The 20,917-nt window shown below is 36.7% G+C and overlaps 2 protein-coding genes across 14 annotated transcripts; one reads left to right on the forward strand and one right to left on the reverse strand.

Annotated features, from left to right (window-relative positions):
- Window positions 1-5,906: 5,906 nt before the first annotated feature.
- pllp (plasmolipin) lies at window positions 5,907-16,385 on the forward strand. Of its 3 annotated transcripts, none has more exons than XM_058088187.1 (5): window positions 5,907-6,033; window positions 6,115-6,297; window positions 9,006-9,179; window positions 11,122-11,238; window positions 14,224-16,385. In XM_058088187.1, the coding sequence occupies exons 2-5, from the start codon at window positions 6,133-6,135 to the stop codon at window positions 14,329-14,331; spliced, it is 564 nt and encodes a 187-aa protein (XP_057944170.1). In that variant the 5' UTR covers window positions 5,907-6,033; window positions 6,115-6,132; the 3' UTR covers window positions 14,332-16,385. The 3 variants fall into 3 exon arrangements, with proteins under 3 accessions (XP_057944170.1, XP_057944171.1, XP_057944169.1); XM_058088188.1 differs by having other exon boundaries at window positions 5,922-6,033; window positions 6,140-6,297; XM_058088186.1 differs by having other exon boundaries at window positions 5,952-6,297.
- arl2bp (ADP-ribosylation factor-like 2 binding protein) lies at window positions 16,071-19,871 on the reverse strand. 11 transcript variants are annotated; one of them, XM_058088182.1, is made up of 9 exons: window positions 19,551-19,871; window positions 19,075-19,129; window positions 18,951-18,999; window positions 18,593-18,662; window positions 18,418-18,479; window positions 18,248-18,354; window positions 18,089-18,174; window positions 17,437-17,533; window positions 16,071-17,008 (listed from the first exon to the last, which is right to left on the reverse strand). In XM_058088182.1, exons 3-9 carry the CDS (start codon window positions 18,967-18,969, stop codon window positions 16,910-16,912), a joined length of 540 nt encoding a protein of 179 aa, XP_057944165.1. In that variant the 5' UTR covers window positions 18,970-18,999; window positions 19,075-19,129; window positions 19,551-19,871; the 3' UTR covers window positions 16,071-16,909. The 11 variants fall into 11 exon arrangements, with proteins under 11 accessions (XP_057944165.1, XP_057944161.1, XP_057944159.1 ...); XM_058088178.1 differs by having other exon boundaries at window positions 18,593-18,692; window positions 19,551-19,870; XM_058088176.1 differs by having other exon boundaries at window positions 18,593-18,695; window positions 19,551-19,868.
- Window positions 19,872-20,917: the final 1,046 nt, after the last annotated feature.

Raw genomic sequence — 20,917 nt, forward strand, 5'->3', positions numbered from 1 at the left:
TTGACTTTAAATGAAATACTTTGGAAAGATTGGGCGGGCCGTATTCAAACACTTGGCGGGCCGGATGTGGCCCCCGGGCCGTAGTTTGCCCACCCCTGGTGTAAAATGAAGACAGTAATGACATCAAATGAAAAGTACAAAATGAATACAGTGAAATGTGTTTGATACCGTTTGAGGTAGATTATTCTATTTCTATTTTTTTGTACTCACTGAACGGTTTAAGTTTCGTTTATTTGCAAACGTGTGTCAGCTATTTCCTCGTTCTTGGCTGCATGACTTGAATGCTTTGGCGTGCTGGCCTCCGCCCACTTTTTCAAACATATTCAAACAGAGTGACCAGAGGAGCGGCATAAAGACAAGATGCCGCAGATTGTGCGCGTGAACCTGGAATTGTCACTGCATCGTGCCGTTACGGGGGTTTTCTGCGGTGGTTTTTTGGTCTGCTTGCTATTTGCTCTGATCGTTGGCTTAACTGTTAAAGTTATACAGCTGGAATTACGCTATCTGATGAACTGTGAGAATCATTAACACCGCTTGTGGGTGCAGTCGGTGTTTTTAAATGGATGATTTAAAAATGCGTTATACACCAACACGGCAGACTCCTACAGGACTCAAAAGGTGAGCGGAATCTTCCATTTCTGAATTAAGAAATAAAAAAAATGTAATTATGAGATAAAGTAATTAATACATTTTTTAAATTTAATTAATTAAAAAATTAATAGTCCGTATTCAACCACAAAACAGCACAATTTATTGACTAATATTCATTCATTTTCTACCGCTTTTCCTCACGAGGGTCGCGGGGGGTGCTGGAGCCTATCCCAGCTGTCTTCGGGCGTAAGGCGGGGTACACCCTGGACTGGTCGCCAGCCAATCACAGGGCACACATAGACAAACAACCATTCACACTCACATTCATACCTATGGACAATTTGGAGTGGCTAATTAACCTAGCATGTTTTTGGAATGTGGGAGGAAACCGGAGTACCCGGAGAAAACCCACGCATGCACGGGGAGAACATGCAAACTCCACACAAGAGATACGTAGCCGAGGGTGGAATTGAACTCGGGTCTCCTAGCTGTGAGGTCTGCGCGCTAACCACTTGAACACTGTGCAGCCAAAAGCGATATTTGTATTATCACTTGTCTTCAAACCATTCCTCTTGTCATTAGCTCGAAATTTTACCATTTTCCATTTAGTCATCAGCAGTAGAACGTAGGTAAGTTTCAAGAAAATTTCAGTTCCCAACTAAAAAAAAAAAAATGGACAATTTGGAGTGGCTAATTAACCTAGCATGTTTTTGGAATGTGGGAGGAAACCGGAGTACCCGGAGAAAACCCACGCATGCACGGGGAGAACATGCAAACTCCACACAGAGATGGCCGAGGGTGGAATTGAACCCTGGTCTCCTAGCTGTGAGGTCTGCACGCTAACCCCTAGACCACCGTGCCGCCCGAAGATGTATGTAATATAATTAATTTAATTAATTTTAAAAAAAGTCAAAAATTATGAGATCGGAAAGTCCCAGTTACAAGACAAATGTCCTATTATGGGCTGCACGGCGGACGTGTGGTTAGCGCGCAGACCTCACAGACCCGGGTTCAATTTCACCCTCGGTTTTCTCCGGGTACTCCGGTTTCCTTCCACATTCCAAAAACACGCTAGGTTAATTAGCCACTCCAAATTGTCCATAGGTATGAATGTGAGTGTGAATGGTTGTTTGTCTATATGTGCCCTGTGATTGGCTGGCCACCAGTACAGGGTGTAAAAACTGGAAATTCACTTATTACGGTCGGGTCTGGAACCAATTAACTTTGATAAATGAGGGATTAATCCGAATAATATACTGTATATATACTAGGCTGCACAGTCTTTTTTTTTTTTTTTTTTTTTTTTAGTTGGGAACTGAAATTTTCTTGAAACTTACCTACGTTCTACTGCTGATGACTAAATGGAAAATGGTAAAATTTCGAGCTAATGACAAGAGGAATGGTTTGAAGACAAGTGATAATACAAATATCGCTTTTGGCTGCACAGTGTTCAAGTGGTTAGCGCGCAGACCTCACAGCTAGGAGACCCGAGTTCAATTCCACCCTCGGCTACGTATCTCTTGTGTGGAGTTTGCATGTTCTCCCCGGTGCATGCGTGGGTTTTCTCCGGGTACTCCGGTTTCCTCCCACATTCCAAAAAAAAAACATGCTAGGTTAATTAGCGAGTCCAAATTGTCCATAGGTATGAATGTGAGTGTGAATGGTTGTTTGACTATATGTGCCCTGTGATTGGCTGGCTGGCGACCAGTCCAGGGTGGACCCCGCCTCTCGCCCCAAGACAGCTGGGATAGGCTCCAGCACCTCTACGAAAATGAATGAATGAATGAATTAATGTCCTAATTATGAGATAAAAGTACAAAATTAAAAGATAAAAAGTTGCTCTCATAATTATGACTTTTTATCGTAATTTAAACTTTCATCTCCCACTGGGATATGTAATTTTTCTCTTTCGGTTAGAAAATTTGCTTCAGTTTGAGAGCATTGTTCGCTTAGCGTACAACATGGCGGCGTACAATGTGGACGCTAATGACTAATAAAAGTAAGCTAACGACTGGACTGGTCGCCAATCAAAGAGACGGCTCAGTTAGTCAGAGTGGACTCGAATGCGACCATAAAAGCATCAATTGACTCTCTTGTCTTTCTACAGACTCACAGGCAAGCCGCTACCATGAACGGGTTCGATTTCCTTCACCAACCTTCTCCCGGCGCCACCGAAGAGGGTTGTTTTCGTCGTGGAAAAGGGGGCTGGCTTTGTGTCTCGCCACAGGTTCCTGGACTCCGCTTCTCCTCGACGTCATCATTGTGGTCAAGAAGCGATGGTATGGAGGACCAAAACTGCCAAAATAATAAATAAATAAATAAATAAATAAAAGTGGAAATAAAAACAAAAATGAAAAAAAAAAATCCAAAAATTAAATACAAAAAAATTAATATAAATGGAAATAAAAACAAAAATTAAAAAATATATACATAAATAAATAAAAGCAAAAATAAATACAAAAATAAAAAACAAGATTCAAAAATTAAAAATAAATACAAAAATAAATGACATTGTCTGCAGCATGAAATAAATACATATGAGAGCAGAGTGCTTTTATTTATTTATTGATATGTAATTCTATTTATATATTTATTTTTGTATTTATTTTTGCTGTTATTTATTTATTTATGTATATATTTTTTTATTTTTGTTTTTATTTCCATTTATATTATTATTTTTTGTATTTAATTATTTTTTTCATTTTTGTTTTTATTTCCACTTTTATTTATTTATTTATTATTTTGGCAGTTTTGGTCCTCCATAGGATGGGATGTGTCACGCTCACCTTGGTACCAACACGGACCCGTGTGACCAACCTCCTGATGGACTTTGACGTGTTTGATGGCAAGGGTCTGAGCTGGGCACAAAACATGTACTTTAGTACAACTGATCACATTGTGTCAAATCAAAAGGATTTTTGTCTGTTTTGCTAAACTGATTGAATAACGATGAGCTATTACATGAATGTGAATAAAATAAAACATTATTCCCAAAAAATAATATGCATTGTAACAATGTAGTGTGTATTATTTATTCATTTATTTATTTGTTTTTTTACTGCATTGTAGCTTTTTTTGTGCATGTATTACCTTGTAGACTGAATATGTAGCATTTAATGCTATCCAGCGGATGGAGCCAGAGGTCATGTTTACCGACACGTACATTTCTTTAATGGAGAGAGATACATTTTTTTATCTAATTATATTATCTATATTATCTATTATCTAATTATATTAAAATTATCTAATTCATGATAGTAAAGCACAGAAAAGTAATGCATCATAATCATTTTCCTGAAGCATTCACTACTTCCGTATTGAAGTGGATTCCTTACACAATTCTCGTTCACGATTGGCTCGATGTTAAAAAAGGGGCGGGCTGATTGGTGACGAAATGTCAAAGCCGCAACGCTGGTTGGTCAACACGTCCAAGGTTTCCTGTGAGCAGGTTAGAGTGAATATTTCCGTGTGTTTTGTACTTATTATGTGATTCAAGTGCATTCACTCTTTTTTACTGGCCCCCTGAAAATAGAAATAAAATTAAATCGCAAAAATTCCATCATTGTGGCATAGAAAACCGGTTTAGAACCTTCTAAATATTTTTTTAAACCTTATTAGAGCCATCTCGACATTAAACAGCACCCGTACAGATGGACAGGAAGTGAGGTCGTAGGTGCAGAGTTTGAGTTTTAGCTTGTTGTAGGCTATGGCCACAACAGAAACCTGGGATTATTAGTATTATTATATTGTTATTATTTCGCCTGTTGTGATAAAAAAAAAAGCCGGTTGTTCAAGTGTGGCTTCGGTGGTGGCCACGCAGAACAATTACTGACACCTAGTGGCCAATGTAGGATACTACATTGACTCAAGTTGGTAGACTCAAGTTGGTAGACTCCTCAGTTACTGAGGAACTTAGGCACATCGATTTTGAGTAGTTGCTGAGGAACTAATGACTAGAGTAGTGACTGAGGAACTTAGGCACATCGATTTTGAGTAGTTACTGGGGAACTAATGACTAGGGTAGTGACTGAAGACTAATGACTAGAGTAGTTACTAAGGAACCAATGACTAGAGTAGTTACCGAGGAACTAATGACTAGAGTAGTTACTGAGGAACTGATGACTAGAGTCGGTACTGAGGAACCAATGACTAGAGTAGTTACTGAGGAACTTAGGCACATCAATTTTGAGTAGTTGCTGAGGAACTAATGACTAGAGTAGTGACTGAAGAACTTAGGCACATCGATTTTGAGTAGTTACTAAGGAACTAATGAATAGAGTAGTGACCGAGGAACTTAGCACATTAGTTTTGAGTAGTTACCGAGGAACTAATGACTAGAGTAGTTACTGAATAACTTAGGCACGTCAATTTTGAGTAGTTACCAAGGAAATAATGACTAGAGTAGTGACTGAGGAACTTAGGCACATCGATTGTGAGTAGTTACTGAGGAACTAATGACTAGAGTAGTTACTAAATAACTTAGGCACATCGATTTTGAGTAGTTGCTGAGGAACTAATGACTAGAGTAGTGACTGAAGAACTTAGGCACATCGATTTTGAGTAGTTACTAAGGAACTAATGAATAGAGTAGTGACCGAGGAACTTAGCACATCAATTTTGAGTAGTTACCGAGGAACTAATGACTAGAGTAGTTACTGAATAACTTAGGCACGTCAATTTTGAGTAGTTACCAAGGAAATAATGACTAGAGTAGTGACTGAGGAACTTAGGCACATCGATTGTGAGTAGTTACTGAGGAACTAATGACTAGAGTAGTGACTAAATAACTTAGGCACATCAATTTTGAGTAGTTACTGAGGAACTAATGAATAGAGTAGTGACTGAGGAACTTAGGCACATCGATTTTGAGTAGTTACTGAGGAACTAATGAATAGAGTAGTGACCGAAGAACTTAGCACATTAATTTTGAGTAGTTACCGAGGAACTAATGACTAGAGTAGTTACTAAATAACTTAGGCACATCAATTTTGAGTAGTTACTGAGGAACTAATGAATAGAGTAGTGACTGAAGAACTTAGGCACATCAATTTTGTGATTGTAGTTCATGAGCCATTTCCTGTTTGAAAATGCTTCATTTTTTTTTGCCAAAAATGCATATAATTTGCTTAAATATTCATATGTGTAAACTGATAAGCTATAGTCAACCTGAAATACAGCATACGACAATATTACTATAATTTGATGCCAATGTAAATTACATTGTCAGCTACTTCCTCATTCCCAAGTGTGCAACCTATCAGGACATGCGTGTTTGCGTTGTTTCCCTTTGGCTTGTCCTCCACCCACTTTTCAAACATATTAATGAGTGGCGAGGCCTTGGGAGGAGCCAGAGGGAAGAGGCAAACAGAGAAGATGCCAGTGACTATGCACGTGTGTGCGTGACGGAAAGATAGACCTCCACCGAGCGCCCCGTGGACCCAGGTCGGCTATCTGGACCTGGATGTTGTTTTTCATTGTTATTTTAACTGTTATGTTTCATTTCAACTAATAATCTTCATTAAGAACACTTTTGATACGACCATGGCAGACTTCCCATCTAAGGTTACCACGGAGACCAGTTCCCCCAACTCCCAAAGCACTCAGCAGGGGGGCAACAGTCTGCGAGGGCTGGCAGCTAACGTGAGCAGCAGCATGGACATTTCTTTTATCCGGAGCATCCCGGCCATGCTCATGGTGGCGCAAATCGTGAGTGGAATCTTCCTTTTTGGAGATTGTTCATGTTTTGTTATTGAGATCAATTAATATACAAATATTTCTACTTACTTCTCTTATATGTTTTTTTTTTCTCTTAACATGAGGACTTTATTCCCAAAATATTTTTTGACATGATCTTTGTCATTTTGTAATTTTTTCCTAACCTTAAAAAAAAGAAAAACTTTGAAATCTCATCCATTTTTTGTGTTGCTCATAATATAGCTTATTTTATTAATGTTTAAAATTTATGGCTCTGAAGAAAATGTTTTTCCTCAAAATATTACAAGTTTCGTCTCATAAATTTATCACTTTTTTTCTCGTTAGATGACAATGTTTTCCTCTTGAAACTTTTTTTTATTTGCTGCTCATAGTACGACTCATATGAACAAACTATTTCAAATTTATGCTTGTAAAATTATATTAAAAAAAATATTTTTATTATTTAATTATTTAATATGTAAATTAATATTTGATTTTAATTTATATGTAATTTTTTAAATATATGTATTTCTTGAAAACACAATTATAATAAATAATTATATAAAATAAATAATTATAAAAAATAATAATAATAATTAATTTTTTTTCAAAACATTATTTCCATAAAATCCTTTTTTTTTTTTACTTCTTGTTGAACTGCATTTTCATATTTGAGGGTCAATTAAAACCAAAAACAGCCACTGGTCACAAAAGGTCCCCGCACCTTCATGTAGTAGTTGTTTAAAAAAGAAGTTAACCACTGACTTTGACTCAGGTTTTCCAGGTTTGTTCAAACGATGATGTCACCATGTGTGCCGCCATTGCAGAGCAGGTTTTTAAACGTAATCTTCTGAAGACGTACAGTAAATGTACACGAGCTCTCACACTGTACTTAATGGAGATGTTTATGGAGTGGAAGATTGAGGTTCCTCAGTAACTACTCAAAGTTGATGTGCCTAAGTTCCACAGTAACTACTCTAGTCATTAGTTCCTTGGTAACTACTCAAAATTGATGTGCCTAAGTTCCTCAGTCACTACTCTATTCATTAGTTCCTTAGTAACTACTCAAAATTGATGTGCCCAAGTTATTCAGTAACTACTCTAGTCATTAGTTCCCCAGTAACTACTCAAAATTGATGTGCCTAAGTTCCTCAGTCACTACTCTATTCATTAATTCCTTAGTAACTACTCAAAATTGATGTGCCAGAGTTTCTCAGCCACTACTTTAGTCACTACTTCCCCAGTAACTACTCAAAATCGACGTGCCTAAGTTCCTCAGTCACTTCTCTAGTCATTGGTTCCTCGGTAACTACTCAAAATTGATGTGCCTAAGTTCCTCAGTCACTACTCTAGTCATTAGTTCCTCAGTCACTACTCTAGTCATTGGTTCCTTAGTAACAACTCTAGTCATTAGTTCTTCAGTCACTACTCTAGTCATTAGTTCCTCTGTAACTACTCAAAATTGATGTGTCTAAGTTCTTCAGTAACAACTCTAGTCATTAGTTCCTCGGTAACTACTCAAAATTGGTGTGCCTAAGTTCCTCAGTAACTACTCTAGTCATTGGTTCCTCAGTAACTACTCTAGTCATTAGTTCTTCAGTAACAACTCTAGTCATTAGTTCCTCTGTAACTACTCAAAACTGATGTTCCTAAGTTTTTCAGTAACTACTCTAGTCATTAGTTCCTCAGTAACTACTCAAAATCTATGTGCCTAAGTTCCTCAGTCACTACTCTAGTCATTGGTTCCTTAGTAACTACTCTAGTTATTGGTTCCTCAGTAACTACTCTAATCATTAGTTCCTCAGTCACTATTCTAGTCATTGGTTCCTCAGTCACTACTCTAGTCATTGGTTCCTCAGTCACTACTCTAGTCATTGGTTCCTCTGTCACTATTCTAGTCATTAGTTCCTCAGTAACCACTCTAGTCATTGGTTCCTCAGTAACCACTCTAGTCATTGGTTCCTCAGTAACCACTCTAGTCATTGGTTCCTCAGTAACTACTCTAGTCATTAGTTCCTCAGTAACTACTCTAGTCATTAGTTCCTCAGTAACCACTCTAGTCATTGGTTCCCCAGTGTTTAAGGTGTAGCTGTTAAACATTGGTGCTGCTTTACAAGCATCCACCTTTGTCAGTCAGGAGGCCACATTGTTGCCCTTAAAGCACACATGGTTAAGCCAGGGCTTGTGATCGTTCACGTGCTTGTACACCAATCATTAACTTTTACACGTGGGTCATGTTTTGGCCATGAGCCATGCTCCATTTCATCATTCTATTGTTGATACCACCGCCAGACATATTTAGTGTACTACCATGAGCGTTAAATGGTTGGTTGGTTGGCTGCCAGTGAACAGGAACCTCCACATCACATGACTGAGTGTCATGTGACCGTTTGCTGACTTGGTGTAAATGTGTACTTTATAGTGTACTTTATACGCAGCTGTATGCACACATGCTGTTTGAACGACTCATCTAAAGATCCATGAGCTTTTCATATTGCCTCATGAAGACTTGAGCCATAAATCCAAACCCATGACTTTATTTTTATTTTTATTTTTTTTGTATTTGCTAACATTTGATTTGTATTTTTCAGGAGTAAATTATGAATGATTGTAAATTTGTATAATTTTGTGTAATGTTTTTTTATTATCATTATTGTGTCATTTCATACCCTGTGTTTATTACACGCGTGTCCCCCATCTCTCACCTGCCACCCGTCTAGTGTTTGGGGCTGCTCCACTGGGCGCTCATCGCCGGCTCCCCTTACATGTGGGCGCCGGCCAACGGCTGGGTCCTGTTTGTGGCCGTCACCTTCTGGCTCCTCACCGCCATCCTGTTCTTCCTGATTCTCTTCGGGGGCCAGAGTAGACTCACCGTAGTGCCGTGGCCTCTCACGGTACGGGGACACACAGCTGCCGATACCTGCTAGAGAAGAGTTTACCATAAGAAGTGTAGTAGTGTTGCAGCTTAAAACATAACAAATGCGAGAAGTTCGATTCCCTTAATTTGGCTGACAACCACTGCTTAGAAGCTCTGTGATTGGCTGGCGATCAGTCTAGGGCAGGGGTGGGCAAACTTTTTGACTCGCGGGCCGCATTGATATGACAAAATTTACGGGGGGGGGGGGGGGGGGCAGACTATATATTTTACACGTAACAGTCCACCTGGTATTATTGTATCTGTAAAATTGTCATGCAATCTGCTATTATTATTTATTATTTTATATTTAAATATTTTAAAAATAATAAAATATTATAATAATTACAATAAAATGAAAATAATAATTATTATATTATTATTATGTAAAATATGCAAATATAACAATAATATTATATATAATTAATATAATAATTAGCATTAATATAATAATTATAATAATCATAATAAATCTAATAATAGTTATAATAATCTAATAATAATAATAATTATTATTATTATTATTATTATTTAAATATTTTAAAAATAATAAAATATTATAATAATTACAATAAAATGAAAATAATAATTATTATATTATTATTATGTAAAATATGCAAATATAACAATAATATTATATATAATTAATATAATAATTAGCATTAATATAATAATTATAATAATCATAATAGTTCTAATAATAGTTATAATAATCTAATAATAATAATAATAATTATTATTATTATTATTATTTAAATATTTTAAAAATAATAAAATATTATAATAATTACAATAAAATGAAAATAATAATTATTATATTATTATTATGTAAAATATGCAAATATAACAATAATATTATATATAATTAATATAATAATTAGCATTAATATAATAATTATAATAATCATAATAGTTCTAATAATAGTTATAATAATCTAATAATCTAAGAATCTAATAATCTGATAATCTAATAATAATAATTATTATTATTATTATAATTATTATTATTATTTAAATATTTTAAAAATAATAAAATATTATAATAATTACAATAAAATGAAAATAATAATTATTATATTATTATTATGTAAAATATGCAAATATAACAATAATATTATATATAATTAATATAATAATTAGCATTAATATAATAATTATAATAATCATAATAGTTCTAATAATAGTTATAATAATCTAATAATCTAAGAATCTAATAATCTGATAATCTAATCATAATAATAATAATAATAATTATTATTATAATTATTATTTAAATATTTTAAAAATAATAAAATATTATAATAATTACAATAAAATGAAAATAATAATTATTATATTATTATTATGTAAAATATGCAAATATAACAATAATATTATATATAATTAATATAATAATTAGCATTAATATAATTATAATAATCATAATAGTTCTAATAATAGTTATAATAATCTAATAATAATAATAATAATTATTATTATTATAATTATTATTATTATTATTATTATGTGCTTGTGTCCCTTTTTTCAGGAGCACTTTGTAAACAACAGACCATGTCAAACAACGAAATTGATACAACCATCAAAAGGTTGGCTCAGGCCATGATGCCAGCTTGTATGTTGACTTTAAATGAAATACTTTGGAAAGATTGGGCGGGCCGTATTCAAACACTTGGCGGGCCGGATGTGGCCCCCGGGCCGTAGTTTGCCCACCCCTGGTCTAGGGTGTACCCCGCCTCTGGACTGGGATAGGCTCCAGCACGCCTGCGACCCTCGTGAGGATAAGCGTTAAAAAATGAATAAAAATATGTCAAAAAGTGAAAGTCGATATACTGAATCATTATGATATCATCACGTTGATTGTTTTGTGACTGATTTAAATAAAGATTTGTACAAAAAGCATTGTTATTTTATTCCTCTGCCAGGTGATGGTGTACCACGCTGTGGCGACGTTCCTCTACCTGACCGCCTTCCTGGCTAACGCCGCATCAGTTCAGCCCTTCTACTACAGCTACTTCTTCGGACATATGGCCGCCGCCGCTGTGAGTGACACCCGACACCTCCCGCCTTCACATGCGACAGCTCGTCAAAGGACACAAGTATTGGGACACGCGGTCATCCATTCATTATTCAAGCGCTCCATTTTTTTTTTACGTTATGCTTTCAATTTGATGGGAACATTTCCAGGGAAGAAGAATGCTACGTTCACACTGCAGGGTAAGATTGATGTGCCTAAGTTCCTCAGTCACTACTCTATTCATTAGTTCCTCGGTAACTACTCAAAATTGATGTGCCCAAGTTCTTCAGTAACTACTCTAGTCATTAGTTCCTCCGTAACTACTCAAAATTGATTAACCTAAGTTCCTCTGTCACTACTTTAGTCATTAGTTCCTCCGTAACTACTCAAAATTGATGTGCCTAAGTTACTCAGTAACTACTCTAGTCATTAGTTCCTCGGTAACTACTCAAAATTGATGTGCCTAAGTTATTCAGTAACTACTCTAGTCATTAGTTCCTCGGTAACTACTCAAAATTGATGTGCCTAAGTTATTCAGTCACTACTCTAGTCATTAGTTCCCCAGTAACTACTCAAAATTGATGTGACCAAGTTCTTCAGTAACTACTCTAGTCATTAGTTCCTCGGTAACTACTCAAAATTGACGTGCCTAAGTTATTCAGTAACTACTCTAGTCATTAGTTCTTCAGTAACTACTCAAAATGAATGTGCCTAAGTTCTTCAGTCACTACTCTAGTCATTAATTCCTCGGCAACTACTCAAAATTGATGTGCCTAAGTTATTTAGTAACTACTCTAGTCATTAGTTCCTCAGCAACTACTCAAAATTGATGTGCCTAAGTTATTTAGTAACTACTCTAGTCATTAGTTCCTCAGTAACTACTCACAATCGATGTGCCTAAGTTACTCAGTAACTACTCTAGTCATTAGTCCCTCGGTAACTACTCAAAATTGATGTGCCTAAGTTATTCAGTAACTACTCTAGTCATTAGTTCCTCCATAACTACTCAAAATCGATGTGCGTAAGTTCCTCAGTCACTACTCTAGTCATTAGTTCCTCAGTAACTACTCAAAATTGATGTGCCCAAGTTCTTCAGTAACTACTCTAGTCATTAGTTCCTCAGTAACTACTCAAAATGAATGTGCTAAGTTCCTCGGTCACTACCCTATTCATTAGTTCCCCAGTAACTACTCAAAATTGATGTACCTAAGTTCCTCAGTAACTACTCTAGTCATTAGTTCCTCAGTAACTACTAAAAATTGATGTACCTAAGTTCCTCAGTCACTACTCTAGTCATTAGTTCCTCAGTAACTACTCAAAATTGATGTGCCTAAGTTATTTAGTAACTACTCTAGTCATTAGTTCCTCAGTAACTACTCACAATCGATGTGCCTAAGTTATTCAGTAACTACTCTAGTCATTAGTCCCTCGGTAACTACTCAAAATTGATGTGCCTAAGTTATTCAGTAACTACTCTAGTCATTAGTTCCTCCATAACTACTCAAAATCGATGTGCGTAAGTTCCTCAGTCACTACTCTAGTCATTAGTTCCTCAGTAACTACTCAAAATTGATGTGCCCAAGTTCTTCAGTAACTACTCTAGTCATTAGTTCCTCAGTAACTACTCAAAATGAATGTGCTAAGTTCCTCGGTCACTACCCTGTTCATTAGTTCCCCAGTAACTACTCAAAATCGATGTGCGTAAGTTCCTCAGTCACTACTCTATTCATTAGTTCTTAGTAACTACTCAAAATTGATGTACCTAAGTTCCTCAGTCACTACTCTAGTCATTAGTTCCTCAGTAACTACTAAAAATTGATGTGCCTAAGTTCTTCAGTAACTACTCTAGTCATTATTTTTTAAATCATATATGTGGTTATTCCCATTGCCAAAAAAATATGACTTATCAATATGAACGCCACACTTCCAGGAAGTGACGTCCAGTCACAAAACATGACGTGTTTATGGAAGTAAACACTGCCCCAAGTTGTGCTCTTGGGGTCATTTTAGTTGCCCGGCCAATCCTGGGAAGGTTCACCACTGTGGCTAATGGCTCTCACTGTGGTTGGCTGGAGTCCTAAAGCTTTAGAAATGGCTTTATAACCTTTTCCACACGAATAGAGCTCATTTTTTTTCAGTTTTAACAGAAGGGCAATGACTTTTTCCACGCAGGGCCATGTCGGTTTGGATTTTAGTTGCCCGGCCAATCCTGGGAAGGTTCACCACTGTGGCTAATGGCTCTCACTGTAGTTGGCTGGAGTCCTAAAGCTTTAGAAATGGCTTTATAACCTTTTCCACACTAATAGATCTCCATTTTTTTCAGTTTTAACAGGAGGGTCACGTCGGTTTGGATTTGTTTTCACCGTTACGAATAAAGTTTCATTTTGTATTCAGTTTGCGTTGTGATTGACTAATATTTACATACAAGTTTATACATTTATATACAAATTTATATACAAACGATGCAAAAAAACGACGGGAATTTTGCAACTAAACTGCAGTGTGACAGCAGCCTTTGTCGTTATATTTTGCGAGTAACCAAAATAGCAATAAAGCTAATGATTTTTGCGCATATCATTAACCTTGTAGATGTAAACATAGTTGTTTTCCATTTCATGAATTTTTTTTCATTTATGCAAAGTTACTGTGATACGTGATTACATCATTTCTCTCCCTTCCTAAACCACAGATAGATTGTTGTCCTGTGGGAAGCACTAAACAACAAACTCCATTCTGACTTCCTGTGGGTATACCGTAACAGTCAGGCGTCTCGATACTTTTGCAAGTCCTTAGTCCGCTATTGATCCATGCGTGTTCTGACACGGAATGTTCACGCTCGGGGAACAAATAGCCAAGGTGAGGAAGTAGCCAGCGGTTTTACGGTTTGAGGCTAAAGTCCAGCCCTTGGTGTTATCGCAGTCTTATCAGTCACATGTGTCAACTTAAAGACCCGTTGGTACCAAGTTACGTACCTCACTTCCATGTCGTCTTTGCTTGTCTGCCCATTCAGTTTTTTGGCGCCGTGGTAACGGTGGCATACGGCGCCAGTGCTTTCTTCTCCTATTTGGACTGGAAGGGAGATGGAGGAAACGCCGCCACCAGCACGGTTCCCACCTAGGAAGACATTCGAGAAAAGACTTTTATTCCTGGGAACGTCTCTTGTCCATACTCAGTAATCAAGGAGTCATGTGATGATTATTAATGCTCAACCTGGATCAGGTGACATTGTTACAGTGAATGAGTGTCTTATCTGGCATCATCATACATGCTAGCAGGTCACAAGGCATCTAATTATTTCAAAGGCTTTTTTTTTCAAACTATTTTTCTTGGTTCCAATTATATTACCCCCCAAATTTAAGACTCCAAGACCATTTAAGACTTTTGACTCCAAGAAATATGTCCACTCGTTCCTCGTTTATCGCGGTTGATAAAGACAGAGACAAGATTCCCCCGCAAAGTGGGATTAAATGTTACTAAATGCAATATTTGTGTAGTTACAACATAGAAAAATGACTTTTTCACCACTATTAGAGCCACGTAGATATGAAGTAACACCCGCATTAGAAGCCTTTACACTCTTTTTCACAGGTTTTCTCTGTTTACATTACATTGCGCATGCGCAGCTACGGGATCACTGCAGGGACACAAGGCTGTAATAGCATGCTAGCGAGGAAACTAGTTAGCCTCAAATGTATTATTTCGAATTTAAAACGGGTTTCAAAATACAACGGTATATTTTGGCCACATTAATAAAAAAACAATGTAAGATTTTGAAAGTAAAGTGGTAGATTTATGAGCGTAAATGTGTAATTTGATGAGAAAAAAGCCGTAAAGTCACTCGGGAAAAAAGCCGTAAATTGGTCGTAAACAGGCACGAGGAACTGTATAGCATGCTAGCGAGGAAACTAGTTAGCCTCAAATGTATTATTCCGAACTTTAGAACGGGTTAAAAAATACAACGGTATATTTTGGCCACATTAATCTAAAACAATGTAAGATTTTGAAAGTAAAGTGGTAGATTTATGAGCGTAAATGTGTAATTTGATGAGAAAAAAGCCGTAAATTGGTCGTAAACAGGCACGAGGAACTGTATAGCATGCTAGCGAGGAAACTAGTTAGCCTCAAATGTATTATTCCGAACTTTAGAACGGGTTTAAAAATACAACGGTATATTTTGGCCACATTAATCAAAAACAATGTAATGTTTTGAAAGTAAAGTGGTAGATTTATGAGCGTAAATGTGTAATTTGATGAGAAAAAAGCCGTAAAGTCACTCGGGAAAAAAGCCGTAAATTGGTCGTAAACAGGCACGAGGAACTGTATAGCATGCTAGCGAGGAAACTAGTTAGCCTCAAATGTATTATTCCGAACTTTAGAACGGGTTAAAAAATACAACGGTATATTTTGGCCACATTAATCTAAAACAATGTAAGATTTTGAAAGTAAAGTGGTAGATTTATGAGCGTAAATGTGTAATTTGATGAGAAAAAAGCCGTAAATTGGTCGTAAACAGGCACGAGGAACTGTATAGCATGCTAGCGAGGAAACTAGTTAGCCTCAAATGTATTATTCCGAACTTTAGAACGGGTTTAAAAATACAACGGTATATTTTGGCCACATTAATCAAAAACAATGTAATGTTTTGAAAGTAAAGTGGTAGATTTATGAGCGTAAATGTGTAATTTGATGAGAAAAAAGTCGTAAAGTCACTCGGAAAAAAGCCGTAAATTGGTCGTAAACAGGCACGAGGAACTGTATAGCATGCTAGCGAGGAAACTAGTTAGCCTCAAATGTATTATTCCGAACTTTAGAACGGGTTTAAAAATACAACGGTATATTTTGGCCACATTAATAAAAAACAATGTAAGATTTTGAAAGTAAAGTGGTAGATTTATGAGCGTAAATGTGTAATTTGATGAGAAAAAAGCCGTAAAGTCACTAGGAAAAAAAGCCGTAGTCACTACAAAAAAGTCGTAAATTGGTCGTAAACAGGCACGAGGAACACAGTAGTTTGGTTAAAAGCCGCATCCATGCCTTCTAACAATGTATCACTTTTGTAACAATAATCGGACAGTTTTATAAATATTTATAAATCAGAGCTCATGATTTTTTGTATACTAGTAAATTATTCCAGGGTAAAGGGGCTTCAAATAAAATTACTGGGGTATTTCAGGTTTTCACCTGTTTATTACAAAACAAATTGGACAACAGTACACAATGTTTAATTATTGACAAATATACACTATATAAAACCACTATTTACACATTTAAAAATCACCATTACAGGCACAACACTCAAGTCAAACAATACGTTAGAAAAATGTTTAGTCTAGTCACAAAGTCAGAACATTTAGGCTAACATTAGTTAACTATTACATCTAAGCTTTTTTTTGTGTGTATAACCAAACAAAAGTATTGGTAGTAAGATTGTACTCCCCAAAGAACCCTGCTGAAGTCATTGATGAATAAAGATGAGGATAAAGAGCCATCCAAATCCAGATCAAGACGGTGCGGTGTCGGCCGGATATGTTTTTATGTTCTCCCTGTGCTCGTGTGGGTGGTACAGTCCAAAAAACATGCATGTCGAGGTTAAGTGAAGACTGGAGATTGTCCGTCATGTCTACCAGACTGGGTGACGACCACTTCAATCGACGACGACGATGACGACGATATGGACAAAATGAGGCGTTCATGTGTCACTGTGATTGATTGCATCCGGAGTAGCTGGAAGTTGCAGGGGTCAGAGGTGTGACCACCAGGCCGGGGCTCAGGTCCAGACTTCGTCCCTCCTTCTCCTGGGGCAAAATAAACACCCCCCTCGTTAGTGTCAAAGCGTTTTAATAATCCCTAAAACGCCTGATCCCAACAACGTAGTTTGAGGTGATGATGCAACTCAACACTCATGCGTTGGCATTTCAGAGCAATTTTAAGCCGTACAAAACAGCCACAAGGGGGCAGAAGTGGATTTGTTAAGAGCTCAGCAGGATCATTTAAATGGAAAAATAACAAACTGTAAATAGCCCATGGTGTTAATTAGTAAATAAATTATAAAACAACATCTTTTTATGTTGTAGTATAGTTGTTTCGATATTTCAGCTCTCAAAGTGAAAGTTGTGCTTGAAATGTATCTTTTCACAAAAAGCTCACCGTTTTAGTCGGGAACGGATATTTTCCTGTTTTTTTGAAAAAAAATCACTTTGAACGGAACTTTTCTCCGACTCACCACTTTGTACTGCAGAACCATCTCCTTGAAGGCCATGAAGTCGATAAAAGACAGCAGGATGTCCACTATGTCACCCGCCACCTCGTCTTTGTGCTGCCTGCAGGCGGAGGAGAGAAATTGTTATGCGGATTGTTATGAAAACCTGAGAAATAACCTGTTTATGACCACAAAATGCCACAAAAAGATGCACTTGTTTGCGCCACAAAACATGCCGGGTTTTTTTTGTTATAATTTGCCACTATTCAGTACTACTTCTATTTAAAAACACTTAAAGACACAGTAAAAACACAGTGAAGAGACCAATATTATTACAGAGATTCAACAATCCATCCATTTTCTATATAACCCTTGCAAATTATGCGCAACCTGGCAATCTTGTCCAAATCTTTTTTTTTTTGCAAAAAAAACTGCTCTGCACTTGAGTGTAATTTGTATACTTTTAAGAATACTTTGTTACATTTGTTGGGATTCTGCACTTTTGGGGGTTTAGCTTACAAAGAACCTATAAAAACTGAGAAAATCACAAGCCGTTGGGATGTTATTGGAAAAAAAAAACACTTAAAATCATCACAGCTTTTTTAACGACACAACTCTGTGAAAAAGCTGCCAAAGCTTGCGTAAGGACACAATCTACGTGATGTTCATTGCTCACATGAGAAGCTCGATGAAGGTGCTCATGTTGAAGCCAGGGATCCGCATGATCAGCTGCTGCTCCACGTATTTCTCCAACACTTCCACCTGCGCGGAGTACAAAAATTCAAGATACAAAACTGACATGCGGTTTTGAGATAACAAGAGGACCAGGACTCACATAGTTATTGAAGATGGGCGTGTAGCTGAGCTTGTTCTCTTCCGTGTTATCAAACTCCTGGTAGTGTTTCTCCATGAAGCTCCTCTGCAGCTGTTGGAACTCCTCCTCTGGAGGTCAAATACAAGTCAAGATTAACACTGGGATGAGTTAGTTTCACATGGTAATCCTACCCATGATGATGTCCTCTATGCATCCGATAACAGAGTCAAAAGCAGAGTCTGCAGCAGAGGAACTGGATGGAGAAGAATAACAGAATGAGACACGCCTGATTTTATTATTATTATTATTATTATTATTATTATTATTATTATTATTATTATTATTACCACGCTGGCTCAAACCCACCTGGAAATGGCAAAGGTTTCGTCTTCCATGTCAGCCATTTCTACAATGTTCTCGCCGCAGCTCTGCACACCTGTGGCGGGGTCCAGGAGGGAGGCAACGTCTGCTTTAAAATGACACAATCTTTACTTCGTCAGAGCTCTGTGCTCTCACACCTTACAGGTTCACCTCTATATTTAACAACAACGTCAGCTAGCTTCTAGCGTAGCCCCCCGGGCTAGCTTACGTTAGCTAAGCACGTGAGTGAAAAATTTCCACTACCATGTTCGGAATTTACGACAATGTATTTAAAATTAGTTACAATACTACGGAAAATAATATATATATATCTATCTATATAATATAATATATCTGCTCTTACTTCGTTCTTGAACGTCCATTTCTCAGGTAGCAATGAAGGTAATGGTTACCTAGGAAACGACGTTCTTCAATGTGGCTTTACGTTCATCTCCGACGGAAACAAATACAAGCATAATAGTTCCTACCTGAAGTGAGCGGTTCAGGTTCCGCCCTGGAATCGGAATTTCATCATTCCCAAGTCTGGAAAAGCGATTGGACGCTACTTGACTTCAGAACATGAATATTAAGCACAAGTAACTAGGAGTCGAACATATTGTAAAAACGTTTTTTATATTTTTAATCTGATTTTGAGCTCAAATAAAATCTGGAAAAGGTCTGGACATCCGGATTTTGTGCGTCCGTTAAGTTTGTCAACAATTAAAGTGTTTTTAAATACCAATATATTGCATATTATCTTTACTTCGTCAGTGCTCTGTGCTCTCACACCTTACAGGTTTATCTCTATATTTAACAACAACGTCAGCTAGCTTCTAGCGTAGCCCCCCGGGCTAGCTTACGTTAGCTGAGCGCGTGAGTAAAAAACTTACACTACCGTGTTCCGAATTAACGACAATGTATTTAAAATTAATTACAATACTACAGAAAATATATCTGCTCTTACTTCGTTCTTGAACGTCCATTTCTCAGGTAGCAATGAAGGTAGCGGTTACCTAGGAAACGACGTTCTTCAATGTGGCTTTACGTCATCTCCGACGGAAACAAATACTACCAAAATGGTTCCTACCTGAGGTGAGCGGTTCAGGTTCCGCCGTGGAATCGGAATTTCATCATTTCCAAGTCTGGAAAAGCGATTCGACGCTACTTGACTTCAGAACATGAATATTAGGCATAAGTAATTGGGAGTCGAACATATTGCAAAAACGGTTTTTATATTTTTAATCTGATTTTGAGCTCAAATAAAATCTGGAAAAGGTCTGGACATCAGATTTTGTGCGTCTGTTATGTTTGTCAACAATTAAAGTGTTTTTAAATACCAATACATTTAAACAAATGTTTAATCTGTTTTTTGGAAAGCAGCATAGTACTGTTACTGCTGCTTTAAAAGGCTATACATGATTTTATTCAGGCTTTAGATATTATATACATAATCAAAAATATTATGTGGCGCTATTTATTGATTTATTTAAGGCATTTGATACAGTCGATGACACACTTTTAATTGATACATTACTCGGGATTGGTGTCTCAGCGGGTATTGATTTAACATAGATTGCCTTTTTAAAGCAGGGCTGTGATTTAACAAGGAAACAAAAACAAAAAACAGCAAAAATTGAAAAAATGTTTAGAAAAACATTTTTTGCTGTAGTTTTTGGAAAAATAAGTTGCAGAAAAAGTTACAATAAAATGAAAATATTATGACAGTAAAGTCATAATTACGAGAAGATTTTTTTCAACAAGAAATGTGAGTGTGAATGGTTGTTTGCCTATATGTGCCCTATGATTGACTGGTGACCAGTCCAGGGTGGACCCCGCCTCTCACCTGAAGACAGCTGGGATAGGCTCCAGCACGCCGTGACCCTTGTTAGGATAAGTGGTAGAAAATTAATTAAGTTGAAATATTTGAAAAATAGTAAAAAAAAATTAGCATACTAATTTTAGCATACTGCTAATATAGGATATATACAACACCAAACAACTATTGAATAAGTTTTAAAGAAACAGTGCCTTGTCAAATCAACATCACATGAACATAACATTTATTACAAATATCACCATCCAGGAAACAACAATCTTTGATCGATCACATCTTTGGGGAATTCTGTGTCTGAAATTCCTCTTAAGTTATGAAATTGTAACCATCACGCCATATAATTCATTATTCCTCCCAGCTGCTCTTTTTTTAAGGTGCTCCGAATAATCAAACAGTAACTTCGCCAGCCTTTTTTTTTTTTTTTTTGTCTCACTGAGCAATTCAAGTGGTCTTCGGAATGCCATCCCGTAGTTTTACAGATGTACTTCATGCATACG

Source organism: Doryrhamphus excisus, chromosome 11 (genome assembly GCF_030265055.1).
Source record: "Doryrhamphus excisus isolate RoL2022-K1 chromosome 11, RoL_Dexc_1.0, whole genome shotgun sequence".
Classification (NCBI taxonomy): Eukaryota; Metazoa; Chordata; class Actinopteri; order Syngnathiformes; family Syngnathidae; genus Doryrhamphus; species Doryrhamphus excisus.